The sequence below is a fragment of the Nelumbo lutea genome, chromosome 2, assembly GCF_056320005.1.
Source record: "Nelumbo lutea isolate HS-2025 chromosome 2, American lotus-T2T, whole genome shotgun sequence".
Classification (NCBI taxonomy): Eukaryota; Viridiplantae; Streptophyta; class Magnoliopsida; order Proteales; family Nelumbonaceae; genus Nelumbo; species Nelumbo lutea.
Window position 1 is genome coordinate 34,037,660 of NC_142685.1, and position 26,541 is coordinate 34,064,200.

The 26,541-nt window shown below is 39.0% G+C and overlaps 1 protein-coding gene across 1 annotated transcript in view; it reads right to left on the reverse strand.

Moving 5' to 3' along the window:
* LOC148869758 (alanine--tRNA ligase-like) overlaps positions 1 to 23,894 on the reverse strand; it is a 55,788-nt gene extending 31,894 nt beyond the window's left edge. The window contains 11 exon segments of the mRNA XM_088972769.1: positions 6,090 to 6,149; positions 8,063 to 8,183; positions 8,257 to 8,272; positions 8,422 to 8,505; positions 10,515 to 10,644; positions 14,461 to 14,613; positions 14,737 to 14,883; positions 15,952 to 16,092; positions 16,538 to 16,557; positions 16,560 to 16,775; positions 23,563 to 23,894. Coding sequence (XP_088828895.1) covers positions 6,090 to 6,149; positions 8,063 to 8,183; positions 8,257 to 8,272; positions 8,422 to 8,505; positions 10,515 to 10,644; positions 14,461 to 14,613; positions 14,737 to 14,883; positions 15,952 to 16,092; positions 16,538 to 16,557; positions 16,560 to 16,775; positions 23,563 to 23,713 — 1,239 coding nt within the window. The 5' untranslated portion in view covers positions 23,714 to 23,894.
* Positions 23,895 to 26,541: the final 2,647 nt, after the last annotated feature.

Genomic DNA, 26,541 nt, shown 5'->3' on the forward strand with positions numbered 1-26,541 from the left:
TTTTGTGTTGTTTTATGAGTAGATGTTTTATGTTAGTTGTTAGACAGGAAGTGGGGACCACAGCAGTTATGTGAGTCCAAATTTTATTATTTTTTTTAGTCTTTTATATGCTGTTTTATGTTTTGCCGCCCTATAAGGGCATAGTTGTCTTTGTACTCTTATATTTTTAATATAAATAATAAGTGAAGGGGGTGGCCAAATTATTGCTCTCTTTTCTTTTCAAGATCTCTTCTTCTTTCTTCTTCTCTCTTCCTTCTCTCTTCAAGAAACTACTTTTTCTTTTCATATTTTTGAATTCATCAGATTTCTACTTGGTATCAGAGCCTCAGCTAGGGTTCTTCAAGCATTCCCATGCAGCCCTAGATCAATCGACTGCATGAAGTAACAAAGGGCTGATCGATCTGCTATAGATTGCCCAGTTCTTGGATTTTTTGGTGGGATCTAGTCATTAGGAAGGTGATCTACTGTTCGGTATCAAAATAAGGAAGAACTGGAGTATGAGGAAGAGTCTTAGAAAAGTTGACTCTTTGTTTTTGATCTGATCTTGGGCGCCCAGGTATTGTTAGTTTTCTTTTGTTTTTTTGAAGAGGGCGGTTAAGTTTCTAGAGTTTTCTGAGCCTCGAGTGATTGATTCACTCTTCTCTCTGTTGGGAGGCATTGGAAGGAGAGAGATTTCTCTCTAGATAGGGTTTTCTTCTTCGGAAAGGGTTTGTTTCTGTGCATGTAAGATCAAATTTCTTTTGGAAGCTCTCCAACCTATTTTTTCTTACCATTGAACTATTTGAAGTAATATGAAGAATTGGAATACCGAGGTGAAATCCACCGGTACCATGGGACTGGGTGTTGGAGGTAGTAGTGATATTTTTGGGTCGGAAATCATTACTATAGTAAAACTTGATGGTACAATTTATTTAGAGTGGGCACAATCAGCCAAGATGGCTATTGGTGCCTATAGAAAATTAGGGTACATCACTAGGGTGGAGAAGAAACCTGATATAGATTATTCTCGATGGGTGCAGGAGAATTACATGGTAATGTCCTGGCTATGTAATTCTATGTTACCTCATATTGGCAAAAATTTCCTATGGGCTAATACTGCAAAGGATATTTGGGATGGAGTGACTGAAACATACTTTCAGAAGCAAAATGTAACCAGAGCCTATCAGTTAAGGAATCAGGTGATTAGTATAAAACAGAGAGAAAAACACCTTGCCATGTATTTCTCCATGCTAAAAACCCTTTGGCAGGAAATAGATCACTTAGAAACTGTGGTATGGGAAAGTGTAAATGATGCAGCAACCTATCAAAAACTGGTAGAGAAAAATAGGGTTTTTGAGTTCTTGGCAGGACTAAACCCTGAATTTGACATTGTTAGGCAGCATATCCTTTATAGGGAGAGTGTGACACTCTCTCAAGCCTACCTTTGTTTCTAGGGAGGAGAGCAGGAGGAATGTCATGCTGAGATAGCTTGGGATTGACTAGTCGGCTATGGTTAGTACAACCAAACCTAAGCCGAATGGAGACAAGGGGAGAAGTTAGATTAGGAGGGAAGATAAGAAAGACTCGGTGTGTGATTATTGTAAGAAGCCTAAGCATACCAGGGATACTTGTTGGAATCTTATGCCTATCCGGATCAAGAACAAGAAGGGAAATGCTAATGTGGCCACTACAGGAGACTCTTCAACCCCTCTTTCCCAAATTGATTGGGAATCCATTGCAGTAGCAGCAGTGAGAACAGAATTGGAGAGGTTTGGACAGCTTATGAGTAAGAAAGATACAACTAGCCTTTTAGATGGACAACAGAGTGTAGGAACCAATTACACCACTTCTTTTGCACATATAGGTAGTTCATATGCAACTGCAAATCTTGCATCCACTTCAGGTAAGGAGGGACCTCCCTGGGTTACAGACTCGAGAGCATCTGAGCACATGACTAATGTTCCTACCCTTTTCAGTTCTTATAAGTTGTGCTCTGGTAGAGACAGAGTCTCTAATAGCATATGGTTCACATATTCCCATCGCTGGGAAGGGGACAGTTAGAGTGACCAATGATATTACTTTATCTTCTGTCTTATATGTCCCTAGATTTCATACCAACCTACTTTCTGTTAGTTCTTTAACAAAAAATTGAATTGTTCAGTGAACTTTCTTCCTGATAATTGTGTTTTGCAAGATCTGGAGTCAAAGAAGATAATTGGGAGTGGTCGTGATGTGAATGGAGTCTACCTTCTGGATGAGATTCCGAGAAATCAGAGCCACCATGTTAGCAATAGCAATAGTAGTGGATCAGAGTCAATGAGTTAGATTATGCTCTGGCATAATCACTTGGGACATCTTTCTTTTAGTTCATTGAGATTTCTTTTTCCAAAGTTATTTGAGTATGTTCAATTATCTACCTTGGAGTGTGAGAGTTGTCAATTGGGAAAACATTGAGACATTCTTTTAAACCAAGTAATAAAAGAAGTACTTTTGCTTTTAATGTTGTTCACACTGATGTATGGGGACCATATCAAATTCCCTCCATGTGTGGCTACCGATATTTTCTCTTGTTTGTGGATGATTATACACAATATTCTTGGATATATTTGATGAGATCTCATGAGATGAGGTTCCTAACTTGGTACGATAGTTCCACTAGATGGTTCTCACACAAATTGGAGTGAGAACTAAGGCCTTCAGATCAGATAATGCCAGAGAGTATTTTGAGAAGGACCTAACCCCATATTTTTTAGAGCATGGTATAATTCATCAAAGCAGTTGTGCATATACACCGCAATAGAATGGAGTAGTAGAGAGAAAAAATAGACACATTGTGGAGGTGGCAATAAGTCTTATGGTGTGCGCTTCAGTTACTGTTCATTTTTAGGGAAATGTAGTTCTTACAGCCGTGCGTTTGATTAACCGTGTTCCTTCACGAACTTTGGGGTTTAAGGTGCCAATCAACCTTCTTTTTCCAGATGGGGAGATGTTTCACATACCTCTGAAGGCTTTTGGTTGTGTTTCCTTTGTTCACATTCTTGAACCCCATTGTAAGAAGTTGGATCCTAAGGCCAAGAAATGTGTTTTCCTTGGGTATGCTCAAAACCAAAAGGGGTATTGTTGTTATGACCCTATGTCAAGGAGCAGATTTGTCACTATGGATGTTACTTTTTTTTAATTCACCTTCTTCTCAAGTGGTTCTCCTCAGGGGGAGAGTTTTGGGGAGGAGAACATATAGTCTATTCCTCTTCATGTTTCCTTTGTGCCTCCATCAGTTTCATTGCTTGAGCCACTACGAGGAACCGATGGTTGACTCCACACATCCTCAACCCACACCACTCTCCATCAGTCCCTTTGAATCTCCAAATTCAACAGATACAATTCCAGGTATTCCCCTTGAGTCTGAGCTTGTTATTTTTTCTAATGATAATGTTCCTGACTTCCTATACCTAACACTATTGTTGCAGTTGATCCCACTGACCTTGATCTTCCCACTGCACTTCACAAAGGGAAGAGAAAGTGTATAGCCCATTGCATTTCACACCATCTTTCCTGCAGTGCCTTGTTGGCCTACCAAGCTTTCCTTTCTTCCCTGGATTCTGTGTCTATACCCAAGAATGTTACTGAGGCTCTCTCCAAACCTGAGTGGAAAACAACCATGCAAGAAGAGATGGAAGCCTTGGTTAAAAATCAAACTTGAGAAATAGTTGATCTTCCTCCAGCCAAGGAGACAGTCGGATGTAGATGGTTATTCACTATAAAGTACAGGGCCAATGGCAGGATAGAGAGGTACAAGGCAAGGTTGGTAGCAAAAGGGTATACTCAGACCTATGGCATTGATTACCTGGAAACCTTTGCACCGGTTGTAGGTGAGGTAGTGGCTAGATTAAGGAGGCAGCCTCTTTGAAAGATAGAGAAAGACCATGGGCAAAGGGGATTGAATCTGAGGCTAGGGCATCAAGAAAGAAGGATAGAGTCAAGAATCAATGATGAGGATACTCGATGGTTGGTCGATTTTCATTACGAGGATCACTATTTATGGGGGAGATCCTGAGATCCTAAAAGGAAGGAGCTAGAGGTGCTTGTTTCCTACTAGGAAAGGGGATATTGGATATGTTGTCAATCATTAAGGGCACTGCTAAGGTTTCACCTCATGTCCCTATGGGGATCTTTCTGAGGATCAACTTTCCTTTCACTCGGAGATCCTCATAACCCACGTGTGCTACTATCTTTTGCGCACCCTACTTAACTGACGGGCGCTAGTGACGTCACCGTTTGGCGGATGACATCTTGTCAAACTTATGTGGCACCTTGTCACGTTTGTCTCTTCGATATTACACCTGTAGGTAAAATTTGGGCTCGGTTCTTAGTGAACCGGGGGGTCGTAGCGATTGAGGGTTTATCGTAGAGCCCAATGCGTGTGAAACTCATCGCAGGTTCAACCCGGGTTTGCTTTGGCTTGAGCTAAGAATAGGTTCAATGCAAGTGTGCGATGAACCATGGGCTTATTGCAGTTTTGCGATGTGTTGTGGTTTCATTGCAGATGTGTGACGCACTGTAGGCTCGTCACAGAGGGTAGATTGGTTGCAGAGTGATCACAAGCGTCCACATGGTATCAATGCAGTGTTTATTGTGCTCTGAGGGTTGAGCGAGCACTATATACCTACACCGGTAGTTAAGATGAGTTCAATTCATATTCTTTTCTCTATCAGCCACCTATTCATGGCCCTTGTTTCAGCTTGGTGTTGAAAATGCATTCCTCAACGATGATTTATAGGAGGAGGTATATATGGGCATTCCAACAGGTTTTTATGAAAATGTTGGTAAAGGAAAGGTGTGCAAACTCAGAAAATCATTGTATGGCCTGAAACAGTCACCTAGGGCTTGGTTTGACAGGTTCAGAGGGGCACTTATCCGTTTTGGGTACACAAACCCAGTCTGATCACACCCTCTTTGTGAAGAGGAGAGATGCTCTTGTGTCAATTCTGATTGTGTATGTGGATGATATAGTGGTTACAGGAAATAATCTGGAGGAGATTGATGATCTCAAAAGTTACTGCAGCTAGAATTTGAGATCAAAGATCTTGGTGAGCTCAAATACTTCCTGAGGATTGAGGTTGCAAGAAAATCTGAAGCTAGAATCCTATACAGATGCAGACTAGGCAGGGTGCTTAGATGACAAGAGATCTACATCAGGAGTGTGTACCTTTGTAGGTGGAAACTTGATCTCATGGAAGAGTAAGAAGCAAGTGGTTGTGGCTAGGTCAAGTGCAGAGGCTGAGTATAGATCCATGGCTCATGGTGTTTCACAACTACTTTGGGTTAGACCCCTATTGAGTGAGATTGGGGTGAAAGCAGAGGAACCTATGATGTTGTACTGTTACAATCAGATTGCAATCAATATTGCCCACAATCCAATTCAGCATGACACGACAAAACACATTGAAGTTGATAGGCACTTCATAAGAGAAAGGGTAACAACAGGAGAAGTTTGCTTGCCTTATGTCTCTTTAGAGTTACAGTTGGCTGATGTTCCCACTAAAGGAGTTGCAAAGAACAAGCTTGAACATGATCTACGCAAGTTGGGAATGTGTGACATTTACTCCCAACTTGAGGGGGAGTGTTGAAGATTAATCAGTTTTGTGTTGTTTTATGAGTAGATTTTTATGTTAGTTGTTAGATAGAAAGTGGGGACCACAGTAGTTATGTGAGTCCAAATTTTATTATTTTTTTTCAGTATTTTATATGATGTTTTATGTTTTGCCGCCCTATAAGGGCATAGTTGTCTTTGCACTCTTATATTTTTAATATAAATAACAAGTGAAGGGGGCAGCGGCCAGATTATTGATCTCTTTTCTTTTCAATCTCTTCTCTCTTCCTTCTCTCTTCAAGAAACTACTTTTTCTTTTCATATTTTTGAATTCAGCAGATTTCTACTGTTACATATATCGATTTAAATGGTTCCCAAAAACAGTGTCAATTTATAGTAAGATCAAACTTATAACAGCTACTTGGTATATGACTAATGAATATTCATTTATATATGCATTTATGCATTCATGTGTGTGTTCTCTGTGTGCATATAAGCTACGCATTAGAAATGTACTTGCCTGTCCACTCAAAGTCTTTCCCTGAAAATCCTGTGCAGCCTTCTTAAAATGCTAAATTCCCTGTAGACAGGTGAACAGTCAATCAAATTTCTGGAATTATTAAATGAGTAATCTCATGAGATACCTAAGATGAAGCCTAACACAAATATTTGCACTTAAAAACTTGGGATGCAACATGTCTGGTGGGTTGGATTTTAGGTTCAACTCAACCCAGCTTCAAAACCTAAGCTGGTCTATTCCCACACTAACCACAGTTTCTACTTGTTAGAACAAACACAACTTGGTTGGGACATGTACACTTGTGTTCCTTACATATGTCCAATGACATATGTTACACAGATGTTTATTGTCATGCTAAGTATGGGATAAGTTTGTCAAGGCCTCAACTCATGACTAAACCAGGCTTAGGTCAGGTTGGGGGAGTAGCCCAACCTGATGTCATACGATGTATGTCCAGCTTGACCGAAGGCTTGGAATGGATTTACTGGGTTCAAGCCAACCCCAAGTTTGTTGCACCCCTCATCAATGAAATTCAAATAAGGCCATCCTAAAGATAAACTACAGAAAGAAAGGGGGATTCGAGCAAATGAACAGTCTCTTGAGAAATATCCAAGTAGTTTCAAATTATAGAATCGTAGACTTAAAAGGGAGTGTAGGAGGTTCAGGCTGAACTCAGTGGGGGTTTGTCTGAAGAACAGGGTGATGGCTCTTTCTGCAACCAAGGAGAGAGACAGAGTGGGAGAGACTGGATATGTTTAGAGCTATTAGAGAATAGGGATAATGCTTAGTGTCCTCCTTCAATGAAATCCTATTATTTATAATCAATCTCACATAGGCCCATAGGGGAGGTTAGAGATTGTGATATCCTAACCTCAGAAAGTTTCCTCTTTCTGTGTCATGGCAGACAATGATTCCTGAAAGTTTGGGATTGCTTTGTTATATTGCCATACAGGTTGGTCAGGATGTCAAAACATGTCCTCATGGACCTTGGTACTTGGTCACTCCTTTCCCGACACATGTCCCTGAGGATGCTCTCTACGATATTCTTTCCTCGTCCCTTTGGCTTTCGCATATTTTTCTGTCTGGGTGTGGCCATTCTTCAATTACATGTCTTGCCTAGTGAGGTATTGCCAATTTGTGGGTCATGATTTCTATAGACAACAATTGGCATTTACCCCATCATGTGCTATGCAATGGATCTTCTCCAATTCCCCACTCTTATAGGTTGAGATTGAGGAGGGTGCTGCCCATAGAATTAGAGCAAGATGGACAAAATGGAGGGCTGCATCTGGAATCTTATGTGACAGGCAAATACCACTTTGATTAGAAGGAAAATCTATAAAATAATTATAAAGCCAGCTATGCTGCATGGAGCAGAGTGTTGGGCAGTCAAAAAACATGTCCAAAAAATGAGTGTGGCAGAAGGATAGGATCAGAAAAGAAGTTCATTTGAAGAAACCTAGGAGTAGCTCCAATAGGTGATACAATGAAAGACTAAGATGGTTTTGACACGTCACAGAATATGTTTGACAGAAGCCATAAGAAGTGATCTGTTGCAAGCTGAAGGGCCTAGAAGGGGTAGGGGTAGACCAAAATGGGCACGAGTCAAAGAGGCAAGAAACGACTTACGTGCTAATAATTTAACAATGGATATGGCATTAAAACAAAGCAGAATGGAAAAACAGGATTCATGTAGCCAACCCCATATAGTCGGAAAAAGGTTTAGATGATGTTATGATGGTGGTCTTGAAAAAAAGAGATTAAAAGAATTTATTAATTCAAAATAAAATAAACATTTATATTTATCATGCGCATTGTTGGTTCAACTCTGAGAGCAGCTATTTTGGGCAAATATTGGAGATTAGTTTTGTATCCAGTCACCCCACCAAAGACCCTGAATGTTTAGGACAAGCACTGGATAATCAAATGGTCCTCTTTTTATTTATCATTCACATTAGAATCATAATGGCTACCTTAAGTAATGTCTTTCCAAAGATTGTTTCCTCTGATGCAATAATGTTTCTGATATTTACTTCATGTTGTTTCATTTCCGGGAAGATATACCCCATCACCTTCACCACAACATTTACAAGCCTAGATACAAATACAACCATTAGAATAAATTATGATAAATATGGACAGCAAAAACTATTAGATTTAGATTTACCTTGCCCTTAAGAACCCTGTAGGCCAAGAAGGTACTTTTTAATACCAATAAGAATAATGTCAAGTTCAATCAAAGAAAAAAGAATGAAAGCAGAACCTCCAGAAAATAGCCATGCATTCCATGTGAATAGCATTATTTATTATCATTTCTACCCACTGAAAAAACCTTCTTGAGCTTTTAGGACTTCATTTCCATAGCGAACAGCTCTCCTAAGAATGCGTCTCAGCACATATTCACGACCTTCATTGCCTACATTTTACAGCAGAATAACAACACGGTCAAGTTGGAAATTCCCCCTCTTAATGCAACAGTTGATGGAAAATTCATTAAAAGAATAGAATATGATACCAACAGGCAAAGGTCTTGACAAACGGGATAAAGAACAAAATAAGAAAGTCAGACAACAGTTTTAATAAATAATATTCAAAATACAAATACAGTATCCATTTCAAAGTCCAATGAAAATCTAATTCTGCATAATAACAAGTTCCTCTGCTTTGATATTGTTGTCAAATGGAACATTCATTCAACAATAACTTTAAGATGTCTCAACCAGGAAACTGGAAAAAATTTCATGCAACTTTTTTTTTATCAGAAACTCAGAAAATGAATTTGTTAAGAAAAAAATAATGAAGTACAACAAGAAGTTGTGAAGGATACAAATAGACACCCTGTGTCTAAACCCCAAGCATTCCAACTGAGCCCAAAACATACTGTCTTTGTACTCTTTGCTTAGCAAGACCATCCGCCAAACAGTTGGCAGATCTTCTGACCCATTGGACTTGAATAGACATGTCCCTAGAAAGCCATTTGTATCTCCTAAGGTCGTTCCTTTGATGCCAAGAGACTCATTCCACTTTCTTTAACCAATCCACCACTACTTTGGAATCTCCTTCAATGATTAGCTTTTCAAAACCCAATTCCTTGGCTTTCTCAAGACCAAAGACAGCAGCTAAAAATTCTGCTGTAGCCACATCATTTTGCTCAAACTGGACCTGAAAATAAGGCACAAATATTACTTTCCTCATTCCTAAACACCCCTCCAATTCCAGAGGGGCCTGGGTAGCCCACACAACTCCCATCAAAATTTAGTTTCAACCAGCCACAAGGTGGAGGTGACCAATCCACTGCCGCAATCTGTCTTCTAGAAGAGACAGTTGTAGGCCTGTAGCCCCCCAAGATCTGAAGAAATCATCAACTTTAAAAGCTGAGAAAAGAACCGAGGTCTTGGCCCATTGTGCAATTCTTGGGGTTATGACTTCAATCAATGCCTCCTTGGTTCTTTCCTTCTCCCCAACTTTTACTGTTCAGATACCTATTAAGAGACAAGTTAGAACAAACCCAGTTGAGGCTGCCAATTTTACCTGATTGTCAGAATCCAAAATTCAATCCAAGTATCATGGACTTGGATTATCTGTTTATAATTTGACAAAAAATGGATCAAGTAAGGCCCATTTAGCAATCAGATTGAACCGGATCGGATGACAACAACACATTGCTGGCCACATTCACACAGCCACACATCAAGAACATCAGGATATGTAGTACAAGAGATGCTCTTGATGTGCAGCTGTATGAACATGGCGTTGTGAACATTTAAATTATTTCTTACTACAAAAAAAAAATCATCTAAACCTTATCCCAACCATATAGGATTGACTGCACGAATCATGTTTCATTCCATTCTGTTTAATGCTTTAACTATTGTTAAGTTATGAACATTTAAATTATTTCTTACTACTTCACCCCATGCCCTTTTTCTTTTGAAGGTAAAAATAAAATTTTATTAAAGGAAAAAGGGAGTACAAGAAAGATGGCGAGTGGTCACCTGGGAGAAGAAATATAAAAAGAAAGAAAAAAAGAAAAAGAAAAAACAATCCATATGTAAGAGGAGGGGCAGGAGCCAACCTCACAGGGTAATGTTTGGCATTCTATGTACCATTTGTAAATAACTCATTACCAATCAAGAAAAAATAAAATTAATTGATTTAAAATGCTACTACCTTGTAGATACAATGATTTTCTACATTTCTAGCGGAAAATTAATGTTATTATAAAGAGGCTATTTTTTTCAATTTGTATGAATGTTGTTTGGTATGTAAAATTATGAAACTAACCTAGAATTTAGTTTTCTCTTCATAAAATTCTATTTACCAGGTGATTAGGTACTCGACTATTGCCTAGAATTGCCAAGACATGTTGACAACTATGAGAACGGGTGAAGAAGCATTTTGGAGTTCAAGTGCATGGAATCCTACCTGGACAAGAACCATCAGCAATTGCAAATGAAAGAATTCTTATGTGATCAGATGCAACCCTGTAAGCCATGTCAACTTTGTCTACATCATCTGGTCCAACTTTTCCTGAATATGATCGAGCCCCCGTTGCCTAAAATAGATCAAACAGAGGAAGAGTCTTCTCAGACTTACCTTTGTTAAAGTTAAAACTCAATAACTAACAAATCAATTTCAAAGGCTATTGTTGCCACTCTAAAGCCTAATATATATAGACAACTCCAATAACTATCACACAATAGATTTTCTCCCCCACCCCTTTTCCTGTGTACAATAATTATTTTTTATGAATAGCGTGCACAATAAAATATACCATGCATAATTGGGACCTTGGCTGTTCCCCTTTGTCTACAAATTGGGACCTTGGCTTCCATAGAGGGTTGAGGGATGAGGAATCCTTATCAGCTTCTGAGCTCTTATTGTTACTTGATTCTGTTTGCTTGGACCCACTCAATTCTGATAGGAGGATTTGGACTTTGACTCCGAAAGGGTCGTTTACTTGTGCATCTTTCTTTAAATCCCTTTGCTCTAGTTCCTCTCTTTGGGCTTCCAGTTAAGGAAGTTTGGTCTAGGCCTATTCCCCCCAAAATAACTGTTTTTTGTTGGGAAGTCTACTACAGTAAAATCAATACGATGAATAACCTGCAGAAGAAAAGACCTTTCTTATGTTTATCCCCTAACTGGTATACTTTGTGCAAAGCGCAGAATGAGGACTGTTACCACTTATTGATTTCTTGCCTTTTTGCTGCAGCCATTTGGAATTGGGTATTTGATTTGTTTGAGTGCAGGTGGAACTTGCCAGCTGAGGTAAATTTGCTGTTTTCCCTATCTACCTTTGTGTGGACCACAAGAAGAGGGAGAACTATGTTGAAGTGTTTAAGAGCATCTCTCCTTTGGACTATTTGGGAAGAGAGAAATTCCAGAATTTTTCAGGAGAAGGAAACAACCATTCTTGAGGTCAAGGAGTGTATTCTTACAAGGACTATTTTGTGGCTGAAATCCTTAAAGCTCTTTGAAAATTACTCCTTCGATGATTTAATGAGGAATTGGTCTGCAGTTGCCCTCACTTCCTCTAGGAAGCCTAAAGTTCAAGTAACTTGGACTCCGCCAATGGAGGGTTTTGTTAAGCTGAACTTTGACGGGAGTAGTTAGTGTAACCCAGGACCGTCTGGGATTGGTGGAGTACTGAGAAATGAGAACAGCAACATAATTGCCCTTTTTCCGGAATTGGTGGGAATAGGAGACTCTGTGAGGGCTGAACTCCTAGCTACAGCACAGGGGATACAGATTGCTTATCAACTTGGAGTGCAAAACTTAATAATTGAAGGAGATTCCAAGGTGGTAGTAGGATGGTTGGCTGACCCGAGTACTGTCACTTGGGACTTTAAGGATATTTTAAAGAAGGTTAAATGGCTATTGAGGGACATGACAATTAGATTTCAGTGGATGGGTAGATCGGCTAATGCCTTGGCTGATTATCTTGCTAAACAAGGGGCTACTCAGGTCTCCTTGTATTGGGCTTCTCTGTAATTTTCTTTGTCCTTTGTTATGTTTATTAACTAAAGGGTTGATGGTATCCTCTATCTCCCCTCCTTAAAGGGGAGGTAACATCTCGTGCCTCTCCCTAAAATGTACTATCTTTGGCTATGAATTAATAAATCATACAAATCACTAATAAAAAAATACCATGCATAATATGTTTAATTTAATATGATTTACAAAATTAGACCAATCAAGAAAATTAGTTTAAAACAAACAAAATACTTTTTTGACTTTACATGGAAATTCCCTTTTAAAGATCATATTTTAGTCAGGCCTGGGCTGCCATTTTATACCCCAAAGGGATTTTACATTAATGCACAATTTGATCTATTTATCAATAAAATTAAAAGATAAAAAAAGAGTTTTCAAGTCAGAGTTTTGTTGCTTTATTAATGTAAACCATAAATTTATCTTTTTGTCTGCTTTAGTATGTTGGTCCTCACACATCTTATATTCTTCCATCTCTCCTCTCAATAAAATCTTTTTTGTTACTGATTAAAAAGCATGCCTTTTCACTAGGGATGGATTCAAGCCGAGCCGAGCTGAGTAGTACGAGGCTCGAGCTTGGCCCAAGACTATTCTACAAGGCTCATGCTCGAGCTTGAGCTCTGTTCGAGCTAGAACCTTGAGCTCGAGCTCGGCTCGAGTCAAAAATTCATAAGCTCGAGCTCGATTTTGAGAAAAATATTTTATAAAAATAAAAATTTATATATAAGAATATTTTTTATTTGATATTTAAAAAATTAAGAATTATAATAACTAATAATTATGATACTTTTATTATATATATTATTTTCTATAATTTTATTATATATTATTATATATATTAAATATCAATATTCAAGCCGGCTCATGAGCCTCACAAGCCAAGCTCTAGTAGGCTCGAGCTTGGCTCATTTAATAATCGATTCAGTGAATTGGGCTCGAGCTAGGTTAAGCTCGTGAAAAGCTTGGCTCGTTGCCACCCCTACTTTTCACCTTGTCTTTTAATACTAACATAGTCCAGGAAAAATATTATCTAGTGGAAAGGAAGCACACCTATCATATTTTCTTCTTTTTTTTATCAGTAACTAAAAACTTTTATTAAATAAGAGAAATATAAGTACAAGAAAGGGGGAGATAAAATGTCTTAGCTCCCCACCAATAGATTACAAGAAAAACTTAGAAATTAGCCCAAAATACAGAATCCCTATATGCCCCTTGTTTGGCTAGACCATCAGCAAGTGAATTGGCACTCCTTTTCACCCAGGTGTACTTTACCTCAATACCCCCTAGTAAGTCATTTGGATTTCTTCCTTTCATTGCTAAACCTCCACATGCTGCTGTTATCTTCCTTTATTCATCTAATCACCACCTCTGAATCACCTTCAAGGATCAACCTCCTGAAGTTCAGATCCCTAGTTTTTTGGATACCTTCCAGAGCTGCAAAGATCTCAGCTCTAAGTGAGTCTCCTTCTCCAATAGGGCCTGAAAACAAAGCTAAAATAATCCCCTCTTCATTCCTGAACACACCCCCAATTCCAGAAGGCCCTGGATTCCCCACACTACAGCCATCAATATTCAGTTTTATGAATCTATAAGGTGGGGATGTCCAAGAGGGGCTAGAACACCTCTTAAATTGGGCAGTGTTAACTATCTCTTTCCAGTTTTTCATCAAGTCATCCAGTGAGACATCTGTGAATAGGTCCACAGATATCAGCCAATGGACCAGCCTTAACAGAATCAGTTCTGTTAAACTCTCATAGGTTATTTCCTTCTCAGAAAAGATACGTGAGTTCCTTTCTTCCCACAAAGACCAACAAACTGCTGCCCTAATGCATCTCCACATCATTCTCCCTCTTTTCTTAAGCAAACTGAAGAAGGAGGGTGAAAACAGGCTTTGCACATCCACAGGGGGAACCCAAATACACCCAAAAAGCAGAAAAAAAAAACCCACTCCCAAATAGTCTTAGAAAAATGGCAAGAAACCAAAAGGTGGTAGCCAGTTTCCCCATCAGCTTTGCAAAGGGAACACCTATTAGGGGATAAACAAAGATTGGGCCTCTTTCTTTGAAGCAGATCAATTGTGTTGATTCTTTTCAGGAAAATTTCCCAACAAAAATTACCAACCCGAGGAGGGTGGGCTTGCTCCAAATCTCGCTAACAGGAAGGGCAACCCAAGAGGAGCAGAAGGCTGAGATAAGGTATCATATTTTCTTCTTATTTCTTAACCTTAAAGGATTTTTCTAGGAAATATCAAACTACCCAAAGTTTGACAAAGAAACTAGGTCCAAGTAGAATTTTCAGGAAGAATATATTTATACATTCGATCACTAACAACAATAATAAGGATTACAAAAAAAAAAGTCCTACAACATTGTAGCTGTACCTGTTGAATAGCATCAAAAATGGGAAAAAAGATATCAGTATCATAATTGCTGAGTTTGTTTTGAAGAATTGAGGTCAATCTTTCAAAACCCGTCCCAGTGTCTACATGCTTTGCAGGCAGAGGTTTCAAAGAACCATCATTTTCCCTGTTGAACTGAAAAAGAAATCTGGCATAGATCAGGCAAAATCAAATGCAAGAGTACCCTGATACATGGAAATAAAGGGACAATAAATTAACTCCATGAAAAATAACAATGTAAAATTGGAAAATTAGTACCTGAATGAACACAAGATTCCATATTTCAATGCATGTGGGGTCATCATTGTTGACCAAAGAAGCAGCATCTCGGCCACCAATCCTGTCAAAATGGATTTCAGTGCACGGCCCACAAGGACCAGTATCACCCATCTCCCAGAAGTTGTCCTACAATGATGAAAAACATAGAGCAGAAAGATAATGGCTCTTCTTCTATTAATTCAATACAATGTACAAAGGTCAGGACAACAGAGATTAGAAAAGATAAAGGCAAAACTGGAATGGAACAGAGATCAGATGTCAATCTAGGAACCAACATCTATAAGACAGAAGATATGGTATCCAGCAGAATCCATTTATAGGCTTTACCCCAACAGGCTAAAATTGCAATAAGAGAAGAAAGTTATCACACACTATACAACAAAATGTCTAATCTTTCAGATCCAAAACAAAATGAAGTCACAGTAATCTGATCCACTCAGTTACTTCTGATGCATTTCAAATTTGAGAAGTAATGTGTTTTTTGCTTTCCAAGGCCAAAATGGGATGACTCAAAAAGGATTTTCCATGTCTCTATCGGCCTTAGTTTTTGTGAACACAACACTGGAAGACCTGTCATATAACATGTTTATCAACCTCTCATGTTTCAGATATATACATTGTTTCATTCTCTAAGACACCTCGATCTTCTTTTACCATTTTAAAGTATCAATAGTGATATACTTGCACACAAAATATTCTGTGATAAGAAAGAATCAACGTGTCACACTCTTCATTGTGAATATTCATACACTGGTTGATGTTGGTCCAATTGTGGTTTGTTTGGATGGATTGTCACTTAAATGACAAGGATGTGCTTAATTCTATTGAGGACCACTACTCTAAGTTTTCTTTGCTTTGGGACATGAAGAGTGTTATTCTACCAGTACAACGGAGAGAAAAGACATAGGATTTCAGGGGTGTCAATGTATTGATCAACATAAAGAGCGTTATTTTATTGAGGATGGCTACTCCCAAACAGACCCTGCTTCTATGGCTTATCCTTTTTTATTTAATGATTATCTTTACTATAAAACAAAACACTCATCTGAAGCACAGCACCGTTGTAAAGTTTCAGACAGATAATGCATCCAAAAAAGGATAAAGTTTCTAATATTTAAAACAGATACCCCTCCAGACGCATTGGGACCAATACCAGAACAAGAAAAGGAGAAAATTTGTTCAAGGAAAGCATACTTTAGAACCAAAAGGCAATACACGTTCAGGAGGCAAAAAGTTCAGCCATATTTCCCTAGCTTCATTATCAGCACCAAGGCCAGATTTCTCATCACCACCAAAATAGGTAGCATAGATCCGATCAGCAGGTAGCTTATACACCTGAAGATAAATAATCACAAAATTAAGAACTAAAATTAGTTATTATACCAACAACAAAGCAAAATTACGGTTCCAATTATCAAAAGAAAGTCAGGCTCTTGAATGCAAAGTTCATGCAGTCAGTACAATTTTTTATCAATCAATAAGTTTGTATAATCAGTTTGGAAAGAGACTCTCTGTATGTACAAGAGTAAGACTGCATACATCTGTCCCTCCGCAGACCTGCATTGACAGGAGCCTCATGCACTGGGCTGCCCTTATTAAGTTTGTATAATCAGGTGAGGGTTTTAAATTGCAACTAGGGCTGCATACATCTTTTCCGACTTGTTTAAACTCTTGGAAATACAAAACCAACTATGCGAGAAAACCAGTTAATTCAAATCATGTTACAGATAAACTTCCCTGCACTTGAATGAAGCAAGAAGGGCCAAATCATGTTACCAACCTGTGTAAGAAGTTCCCACGCCATTCAATTGCCTCCTCCTTGAAGTACTCTCCAAATGACCAGTTACCAAGCATCTCAAAGAAAGTATGATGATAAGTATCTTTTCCTACATCATCAAGATCATTGTGTTTTCCCCCAGCTCGAATGCACTTTTGGGTGTTACAAGCACGAGTGAGTTTACTCAATGGTGTATTGGGATCAACAGTTCCTAAAAGGATTGGCTTGAACTGGTTCATGCCTGCAAAAAGTAAGACGTCTCAATCTGGATCAGCCTCTTAACAAAGATGCAACCATATAATAAGCAAATTTGCACAATCTGAAGCCAGACGAAGCAAGCAGAATATTCATGTTAAGAGATTCTTTTTAAGGTAAAATAAAAATTTTATTAAAAAGAAAAAGAGACCATAAAGAAAGGTAACAAGATATCACCCGAGAAAAGACACAATTTACCAACACAAAGAGAAAAATCAAGGAAAATCCAACCACCACTGAACTGCAAAACCAACATGTCTTCCATCCCCAACAGATGGAAAACAAACCTACATAACGAAACCTAAACAGTACATAAAAAACCCTTCAAACTACAAACTAACACCTCCCCCACTCTAATCTCCACTGTTAGATTTAACATCTCTGAAACGACCTGTCTGATCTCTGCCTCTAACACCTCTGCTGCGAGCAACTCTGACTTCATCAGAAACTGACAACCTCAGATCCTATGACTGCTAAACTGAGAGTGAATCAGAACTATGCTCAACATCTGTTGAAATTAGTGGACATTTACTACGAGTCGCTCCCCCTGGATCTAAACCCGAGCTGTCCTGCAACGAACCAAGTGGCACCACTATTTGCCCAACCAGGATCAAACTGCTGCTGAAATCTGCACTCCCTGGATCAACCACAATACCACCCAACAAGCCAAACCCGAGAAAACCAAAGAACAGCAACAACAAACCAACTCTCTTGCAATCAAAAACCCCTAACTCTCTTCCAACCTATACAAAGCCAAACAATTCTTTATACAACTACAAGCTTTACACTATGAAGGTAATCAACTGCAATTTCTGAAAATATTTAGGGTTTAGGGTGAGTTCTGAATTGGTGTTGGACAAAAGCATGGAGTACAAGCTTTTATAAATGTTGAAGCATCTGGTGAGGAGGGGGATCCAGCTCCAAAACCTGTATTGTGTGATGGAAGGAAGGTTTCAGGAAGCATCTAGATGGAAGAAATCTCTAAAGGTTGAAGCTAAGGACATCCACCTTGAGGAGATGAAGATCAAAGGGACACCGGGCATGAAGATCAGGGAGGATAAGAAGGCTATGGTTTTTATAGTTGGAGTTGAAGTGATAGATTGTCTGAAGGATTTCCTGGTAGTAGCAAGCTCCAAAGGTAAGCAACCAAACCGTAAGGATTGTGGTTCAGAAGGGAGAAGGTATGAGGTGGAATGCAGGAAGAATGCCAAAGGTTCTTTTATTGCACTCTTGGAATACTTTGGGGAAGGAGCAGATGATATGTTTCCCTGAAGGAAGAAAGGGCCAAGGCTGGAAGGAAGTTGTGGGGTTGCTTGATAACTTCTTAGTCAGGTTGGAAAATTCTATCACACCAGAAAAGGAAATAGAAGCAAATAAAAGTTCTAGCAAGGTAGAAAGCAAGAAACAGAGCCTCACAGTTGTTGAGACGAGAAGGGGAAATTGCAAAATGGAGACAGTTGAAGGAAAAGAGGAATGGGAGAGAAAGCTTGTGGTTGAGACTTCAACTCAACCAAAAGATTGGAGGAAAATAGTAGAGGTGATATTGCGAGAATTAAAATTAAAAAATTCAATTATTATTACCTCTTTTGATAACTGCAAGGCTCTGCTTGATTTGGGAGAATCCAAAATAGAAATCATGGCTTTAAATTTTCAGTCAGAAGCTAGTGCTTTTACATCTCAAGGTGGGCCCCTCTTTCAAACTGTAAGAATTTTAGTGTGGAGGACAATGTGATAGTCCATGTGTTAGGGCGGTCGTTTCATCTCTGGAGAAATGAGGTATTACAGCCATTAGCTATGATTTCTAATGCCAGATTGGATGAGGTCTTTGATTTTGATCTACACTGTAGCTCTTAGGCAAAGCAGAGTGAAACCTGAAGAGTGAAGTGGAAAGGGGTAAAATTCCTCAAAAAGTTGAAGAGCCTAAGAACAAAGTTAAAAGAACGGAATAGGGACCAGTTTGAGTGAATATAGGAGTTGAAATCAGCTCTTTTATCCCAAATAGAGGATCACCCTTGGGACAATGAGTGGACAAGAAAGAGAATTAAGATGGAGGTTGAAGGAGTTAGAAGAGATCCTTTTGCATGAAGAAATTTCTTGGATGCAAAAATCTAGACATAAATGGATCAAGGAAGGTGATGGAAATACCATATTCTTCCATTAATTTGCCAACGGGAGAAGAAGGAAAAACTTGATGGCCAAACTTGAAGTGGATGGACTAGAATTGGACTCCTATGAAGAGATAGCCAACTGCTTTGTAAATCATTTCAAATCCATTCTTAGGAAGCCATTAGAAGACTGGAGCTGACTGATATGGAATGGCCAAACCTCTCTAAAGAAGACAAAGCTTGGTTGGAAAGGAATTTTGAGGAGGAGGAAATACAGCAAGCAACGTTTACCATGGATAGATCTAAGGCACCAGGGCCAGATGGGTTCACTATGGCTTTCTTTCAGGATTGCTGGAATATAATCAAAGATTATTTACTTGAGGTCTTTAGAGAGTTTGAAGATAGTTTCATTATTATTAGAGGAATCAATGCAACATTCTTAGCTTTGGTTCCAAAGAAGAAAGAGGCCTTACATCCTAAACATTTTAGACCAATTAGCCTAGTGACAAGTATCTACAAGATTTTGGTTAAGGTTTTGTCCTTGAGGATCAAAAAGGTGCTTCCCTCTCTCATTAGTTAAGCTCAAGGTGCCTTTGTTCAAGGAAGACAAATAGTTGATTAGATCTTAATAGCAAATGAGTGTGTTGAGGAGATGAAAAGATTGAGAACTCGAGGTTTTGTTTGCAAATTGGATCTTGAAAAGGCCTACGACTTGGTAGATTGGAGCTTTCTGTTAAAGGTGCTTCGGGAGTGCAGCTTTGGAGACAGATGGTGTAAATGGATAAATGGTTGCCTTTCCTCTTGCCATTATTCAGCTTTAGTCAATGGGGGAGTGAATGATTTCTTCCCTGCCTGTAGGGGTTTAAGACAAGGAGACCCGCTTTCCCCTTTCTTATTCACACTGATTGCTAACGTGTTTAGTAGGCTATTATCGAAAGGGGATAGGGCTGGATAAATAAGAGGTTAGAGAATAGGAAGAAATCAAATCACTGTAACCCACCTTCAGTTTGTTAATGACATTATAATTTTTTGTGAAGGTTCTGAAGTGGTGAGAGTGCAGAAATTGAAGAATATAATTTCTTTCTTTGAGAGTGCTTCCAACTTAAAGATCAATCTTGAAAAGAGTTGTGTGGTGGGGCTAATCCCAGTTTTGTCCACCCTTCTCTATAAAAAGGACCCCAAGGGCCCTGGTGAAGGGGTTGGTAAGCCCAGTTCACAAGGCCAAGGCTTCTTGAGGGGTTCAAGGGTTACGGGAAGGAGGACGCCCAGTTCTTGTTAGAAGGGGTTCCTGCAAGCAGTTCACCCAACCTGCAGCTGCCGCCACTAGAGCTGATCCACCATTTATATTTTGTTTTATTTTATTTCTTTTTGTTATTCAGATTTTCTAGCAATTTAATTTCTGCAAATTTCGATTTTGGTTTGATTTAATTCCTGTTTTTCTTTGTCTTTTGTAGATCTAAATTCACCCAATTCAAGGCTAAGGTGTCTCGAGGGGTTCAAGGGCTGAACGGAGGAGGAACGGCTTGCAGTTTGTCTTCCCGGAAAGCTACCGCCACTGGATCCGAATTTAGGCATATTTTTATTTATTTTCTTGTTAATTTCAGTTTTATTTAATTTCTGAATTTTATTTCTTGTCTTTTTCAATTCTGAATATTTAATTTCAGTTTTAATAAATTTTATTTTCTTATTTTCTGCAAATCCCAAATCTGTTTCTTTTTCTTATTTGTCTGGAACAAAATAATAATTTTTAACCTTGCTTCCCTGAGGATTCGACCCCTTCCTCACCACTAAACTATGTTCTTTATTTAGTTTTGAGGATTGGAAAAATATAAATTATTAAACTGGTGTCCCAGGTGTTTGATGACGCATCCTGGGCACACAAGACATCCTTAAAAAAGTGAAAATGTGAAATGGGTCACAAGAAATATGTTAATCAATTTGCAGTGGATTAGTAGATCAGCAAATGCTTTGGCAGACTCTCTGGCCAAACAAGGGGTTTCTCGGGCTTCTTTGTATTGGGCTAACCTATAGTTTATTCTGTTCTTGTTAAAATTTGGGTCTGTACTCACCCTAAAGGGGAGGTAGCACCTCATGCCTCCTCCAAGGCTGTTTGTACTCTCTTTTGTTCTCTTTAACAAAACCACTTATTTATTCATCAAAAAATATATTTAGGGTGAGATAAATTTCTAAGAATTTAAAATTTTCACCCTTTATATTTTTCCCATCAGAGTGTGCCTCTATCTACTTCTAAGTGTAGTTAAGCCATGCCCAGGCATTTGGAGGTCCCATTGCCTACGCAGCTAACTAGGCAAGTAGCATAAATAAACATCTTGGGTTCTTAGTGGGGGAAAATAACTAAATATGCCTTCTGTAAGGCCATGGAGGTAGTGATCTATACTCAGAATCTGAGGAGTTGGGTGGTTGTGAAAACAGAGAAAAAAAGGGGAAGAAGAGTTAACCGGAATCCTGGAGGAGCTGCATACATACCCTCCAGTGAAGGATCAAGCCGTTGTAGTTCACCAGAGATGGAATTCCGGAAAGGAAGAAAGGAAGTGGCTGCTGGTTGCAAGAGGAAGGAAAAAGAGAGAAGAGAAGAGAAGAGAAGAGAAGAGAGGGAAGGAGAAAGAGGAAACAGGTCTCCATGGGAGCAATGGGTTCCAAAGTGCCTGAAATAGATATGGAACCCCCTATTTATAAAATTTGGGTTGGCTGCATTCCAGGATTTTCTTGGACATAGATCTTTCTTATTTTTCTCTTTTCCAGTTTTACCCTTTAATCTAGAATGTTCCCTCATTTTCTTATTTAATGCACATGTTTAATTATCCTTCTAGAATATTCATGGCTTAATCTGAATGCTTCGCTCTTCTAGAATATTCCATCTTTTGGTTACAATATATGCTTGTTTATTAACATTCTACGGTTCTAGAATGTCAGCACTTGGGCCATTAATTAATTGGTCTAAAAATGGACCAGTCTAACCGGGGTTCAGTCAAAGTCATCCAGATCTACGTACTTATGCGATGCCATCCTCTTACACCTTCAATAGGGGTGTATGTAAAGCTACAAAGTATGATCTTAATTCCTATGTGCATACATGTGCTTTCTTCTAAACCAGTAAGATTATTTAAAAATCTATTCATTTTTCCTGAAATAAGTCATAGATTGTCATTTAACCATTTACTGATTTAGTTTCTGGTTTAATAGTTTATATAACTAACAAGTAATTACATAATATTGAAGTATGGTTACATGCATCATAAAGATTAAATATGTATATGGTTACCTCTTCATTTTTGTCACCTAAGCATTGACTTGCCTTGCCAGGCCAAAACGCAAGTATTGCCTAGCTGCCTTAACCATACAGCTGCTTTTTGTCAAAGTAGAAACTAAATCACTCCAAAGAAAACAAATTAAAGTAGAAACTAAGGAACTCAAAAGAAAACAAAGACCACTGGTTCTATCCACCTTAATAACATTTTTTCTGCAACAAATATAAAGAGCACGGTGTGTACCCAAAGAAATTGGACTTATTTGTAGATATAAACAAATAAACAAATTGTAGCTACCAGAGTAGCAGCTGTGGTTTGTGGAGCTTTGACAGTCGGGAGAGTTAGAGTGAGCTTGAGAGCTGAGAAAATTCTAAGTACAAAAACAGTAAAATGGATAGAATTCCCCCAAATGATACAAAGTTTTCCGTTCTATAGTCAATTTCAGATCTTATCTGGAAAAGATATTTTCTTTTTTGTCCTCCTCTTGATGTGGAAAATTTTATTTTCAAGGCAAAATATTAGACAGTTATACCAGATCAACACAAGTTATTAGACCACATTGTCAAGTGGTTATGCATTGTTTTTACACTTTATTATTTTTTTATTTACTTGTATTTATTCATGCATGTGTTTATGGTTATCTACTTATCTCTCGTGACCTGTTTTCACATTCTTCCTATTTTGCATTCTGTGTCATTTGCAATTTGAACCTACTCCCCAATTTTGCAGCTCATGCTCATAATTCCACTTGAAATATGTGCACCCATCACAATTCAAAACTTATATATTTTCTCTGCATTCCCTGCCACTTTGCAATTTGAACATAGTCTCCCATTTTCAGTTCACGCTCGTAAGCCTACTTGAAACCCTCACACCCATCGCAAATCATAACTTATATATTTTCTCCAATTTACCATTCGCAACAGCAAACCTACTCACCCTTTGCAATTCCCGCTCATGCCCTAGTACTTTGTATTTCCCTTTATTCTAATCCATGTTTTGCACCTCTACTCTCTTACACCAATAATTAAATGGAAGTTGTGATAGATTTCCAAGCATTTATATATCATACAAAATTTTATTTCATAATGCGAACCGGATGTTGCCTCAACTAAAGAAAGTCATAATATAAGAGAACTACATCAACTTTCAATTTAAACTACCTTCCACTGTATGCCCTCTATTTGGGTTTATTGTTCACTTTTCTTTTGTTCACCACGTAGCACACTACCATCCAATCAAAATGTTACAAACAAATTCAATTCATCCAACTTTACTCGTAAAAAATCAAAATTTTAGAAAAATATATGACCCAATAAAAAAGAATAAAACCATTTAAGTCGAAACCAATCGTAAATTCGAAAGAAAGGTTGAAACGTATAGTTGGAGAAAATCGAACCAGCATTAGCAAAGAGCAAAGTGGGGTCGTTAGCAGGCACAACAGGGCTGGATTTCCAGTTAACATGACATTTTCCTTCAAAGAAGCTGATGAAAGTGTCCCTGACTCGGCTCGCAGGCCACTCCACCGTTTGGGTTTCCACTCCCAGCATGGCGGACGCAGTGGTCAACGACGTCGACGAAGGCAACGTCAACGTGGAGATGAAACTCAAGTTGGTTCCTGAGCAAGCCCTAACCCTTAGCTAGAAGTGCACCTGAAACCCAAATTGAAGAGAAGAAAGATGGAAGCAAAGAGGAGGCGAGAGATGCTGTTGCCACCGCCGTCACAACTACCATACCAGCACCACTCCAGTAGCGCTTTACGCTTTGGCCGTTTTTTCCGTTTTTCCCACGCCAAGTCGCCAAGGAATACGAAAGGTCAATTCCTCGCCGATTATTCGCCCGAATTTCAAATTACTCGCATTTTTTTCCTTTTCGGAGAAATACCCAACGGAAGGAACCGGGATGCCAAATTGCCAATGGGTCACTTTCGAAACACTTATTCATTCCGAATTCGACCCGATTAAATAAAATGGGATACCGAACCCAATACCGGCCTTGGTGGTATAACTTCAATTATTATAAAAAGAAAGGGATACAACCCCTAAATAGACCTAGCAATTGGGTTGGGTGGGTCGGGTACGGGTTGGGTCAATGTACTTCGGGTTGATTTTGGGTCGGTTGAATTTTGGGCCGGGCTGAATTTTGGGTTAGGTTGTCAAATGCTATACCCTAACCTTAAATGTTCGGATTAGGATTGACCCATGGGTCAATTCGAGTCATCCCAAAAAATAATTGAAATTTTAAAAAATAAAGAAAAATTATATGAAAAATGCCAAAATTAAAATAATTAACTTTAAATTTCCAAATATAAAATAAGAAACTTGAAAATTTAACAATTTAAAGAATAAACAATAAAAAGTAAAGAGTAAATAGAAAAAAATAAAGAATGGAAACTTCTAACAATGCATAAATAATCCCAATTAGAATTGACAATCGGGTCAGTGGATTGATCCATGACCCAACCCAACCCAACCCAATCTAGTTTTTTTTTTGGGTCAGGTCGGGTCGGGTCGGGTCATTTTCACATTCGGATAGCTAAATATCATACCCTAACCCTGTTTTTACGGGTTGGGTTGGGTCAACTTTTTGCCAAGTCTACCCCTAAGTCAGGCTAATACTAATTTATAAATATTTTAATGCTATAACGTCAATGCATCAAATCATTGCAAGCCTTAGGTATGCAACTTGTGTGGGTTGGATCGGGTTAGAGGTCAAGCCCACTTTTAATGGTGCAAACCTTGGGTTTAGCTTAACTCAAGGTCAGGTCCAAGTTTATCAATCTTGGCCCAATCCAAATTTAATTCATCAAAATTTTGATTGGTGATGTAACCAGTTCCAGTCACGTATCAATTTTTTCATGATGTGTCAATTTTTTGGCTAAGTACATCGTCATATCGTCTACTCCCAAGTGGCTTGTGACTCAGAGGCTGAAGTGGAGCTCCCTGGTGGCGAACTACCTTGATGAGCTGCCTGGAGGTGAGCTACCTTAATGAGCTGCCTGAAGGTGAGCTACCTTGATGACGAGCTCCCTGGTGCAATGCAACTCGACTGCTACTGGCAAGAGGTGATCTGACTACCAGTAACGATAGGAACTGAACTGGCTACTCCTTGTTGGCGATGATCTGCTCATCTTTGTAAGTGGCGGGAGCTGAGGGACCTGCGAGAACTAAATCAGAGAACCCGGGGGTGTTTACCCGGTGAGGTCACTCCGATGGCTAAGTTAGCGCAGTATAGTAGTAGAAAACTTGAAGATGATAAGAGAATGAGAGAGCTAGAGAGCAGACATTACCCATCCATTTTTTTTGCCTCATTTTGCCTCTTGGGGGTAAGGTCTTTATATATTGGAGTCCTCGTGGGTTAGGTGGAGCAGTTCCTGGATCCCAACTGTGATGGAACTAGCTTGCATGTTAGGTGGGTGAAATGCCATCAAACGGTAAAATTGTCCCTTCTCGTTAGAGCCGGGAGTGGGTGAGCTAATATAGCCATTATAAGTCACAATCCCGTAAAATGTGGGGTACGGAGGTATGTTCCTCGAGGTTGTCAGGTTGGTGCCGGTGTCAGGCCGCCAGGTCGGTGCCTGGGCCAAGCCACCAGCTCGTAAAGCACCAGTGCTAGGCCACGCCTGGTGGGACACCATTGACTTAGCAAAGGCAAGTTGTTGTCAAAGTGGACCCGGGTGTTGCCTAGTTGTTTTGAGGTGCCAGGCTTCATGATGGCGAGTTGTCTGTGTGTTGCAATGATGGCGAGCTGCCTAGTGGCGAACTGCCTGTGAGAGCTGCATGATAGCGAGCTACCTGTGATGAGCTGCCTGTGGCGAGCTCGAGCTGTCTAGCTGTCAAGGGGCTACACATAATTGGCATGAGTTGCCAGGTGTCATAATATTATTGGAGGGCCAAATCCGCCCTCATCAATTGGGTTTAGGGTTTAAGTCAGGCAAGCTAGGCATGGTGATTTTGGTTAGGTTTAAAAGAATTTATGAATATATTTTTGTATGATTATCTTCAATTGAATTGAATTGTTTGTAGATATGCTATTTTACAAATATATAAATATATATATATATATATATATATAATTAGAAAAAAATGGTTTTATATAAATATAATTCATGTATGCATTTGTTTGGATGGCCTTGGATTGGGTTGGGCCGAGCTTGGTCAATTCAGGCTACCCAAGTTTAGGCCAGGCTAGAATTTTTTGGCCCATGTCCAGCCCACAGCCCAAAAATGCAGCCCAACCAGTGAAAAAAATGGTTGGATCCGGTCACACTCGGGCTAGGCCGTTAGAAATAGAGCTGTAATCGCATGGACATAGATAGGGTCAAATCCGCCTCTATCCCATTAGTAAACGGATGTAGATTTTAATACTCAAATTCAAA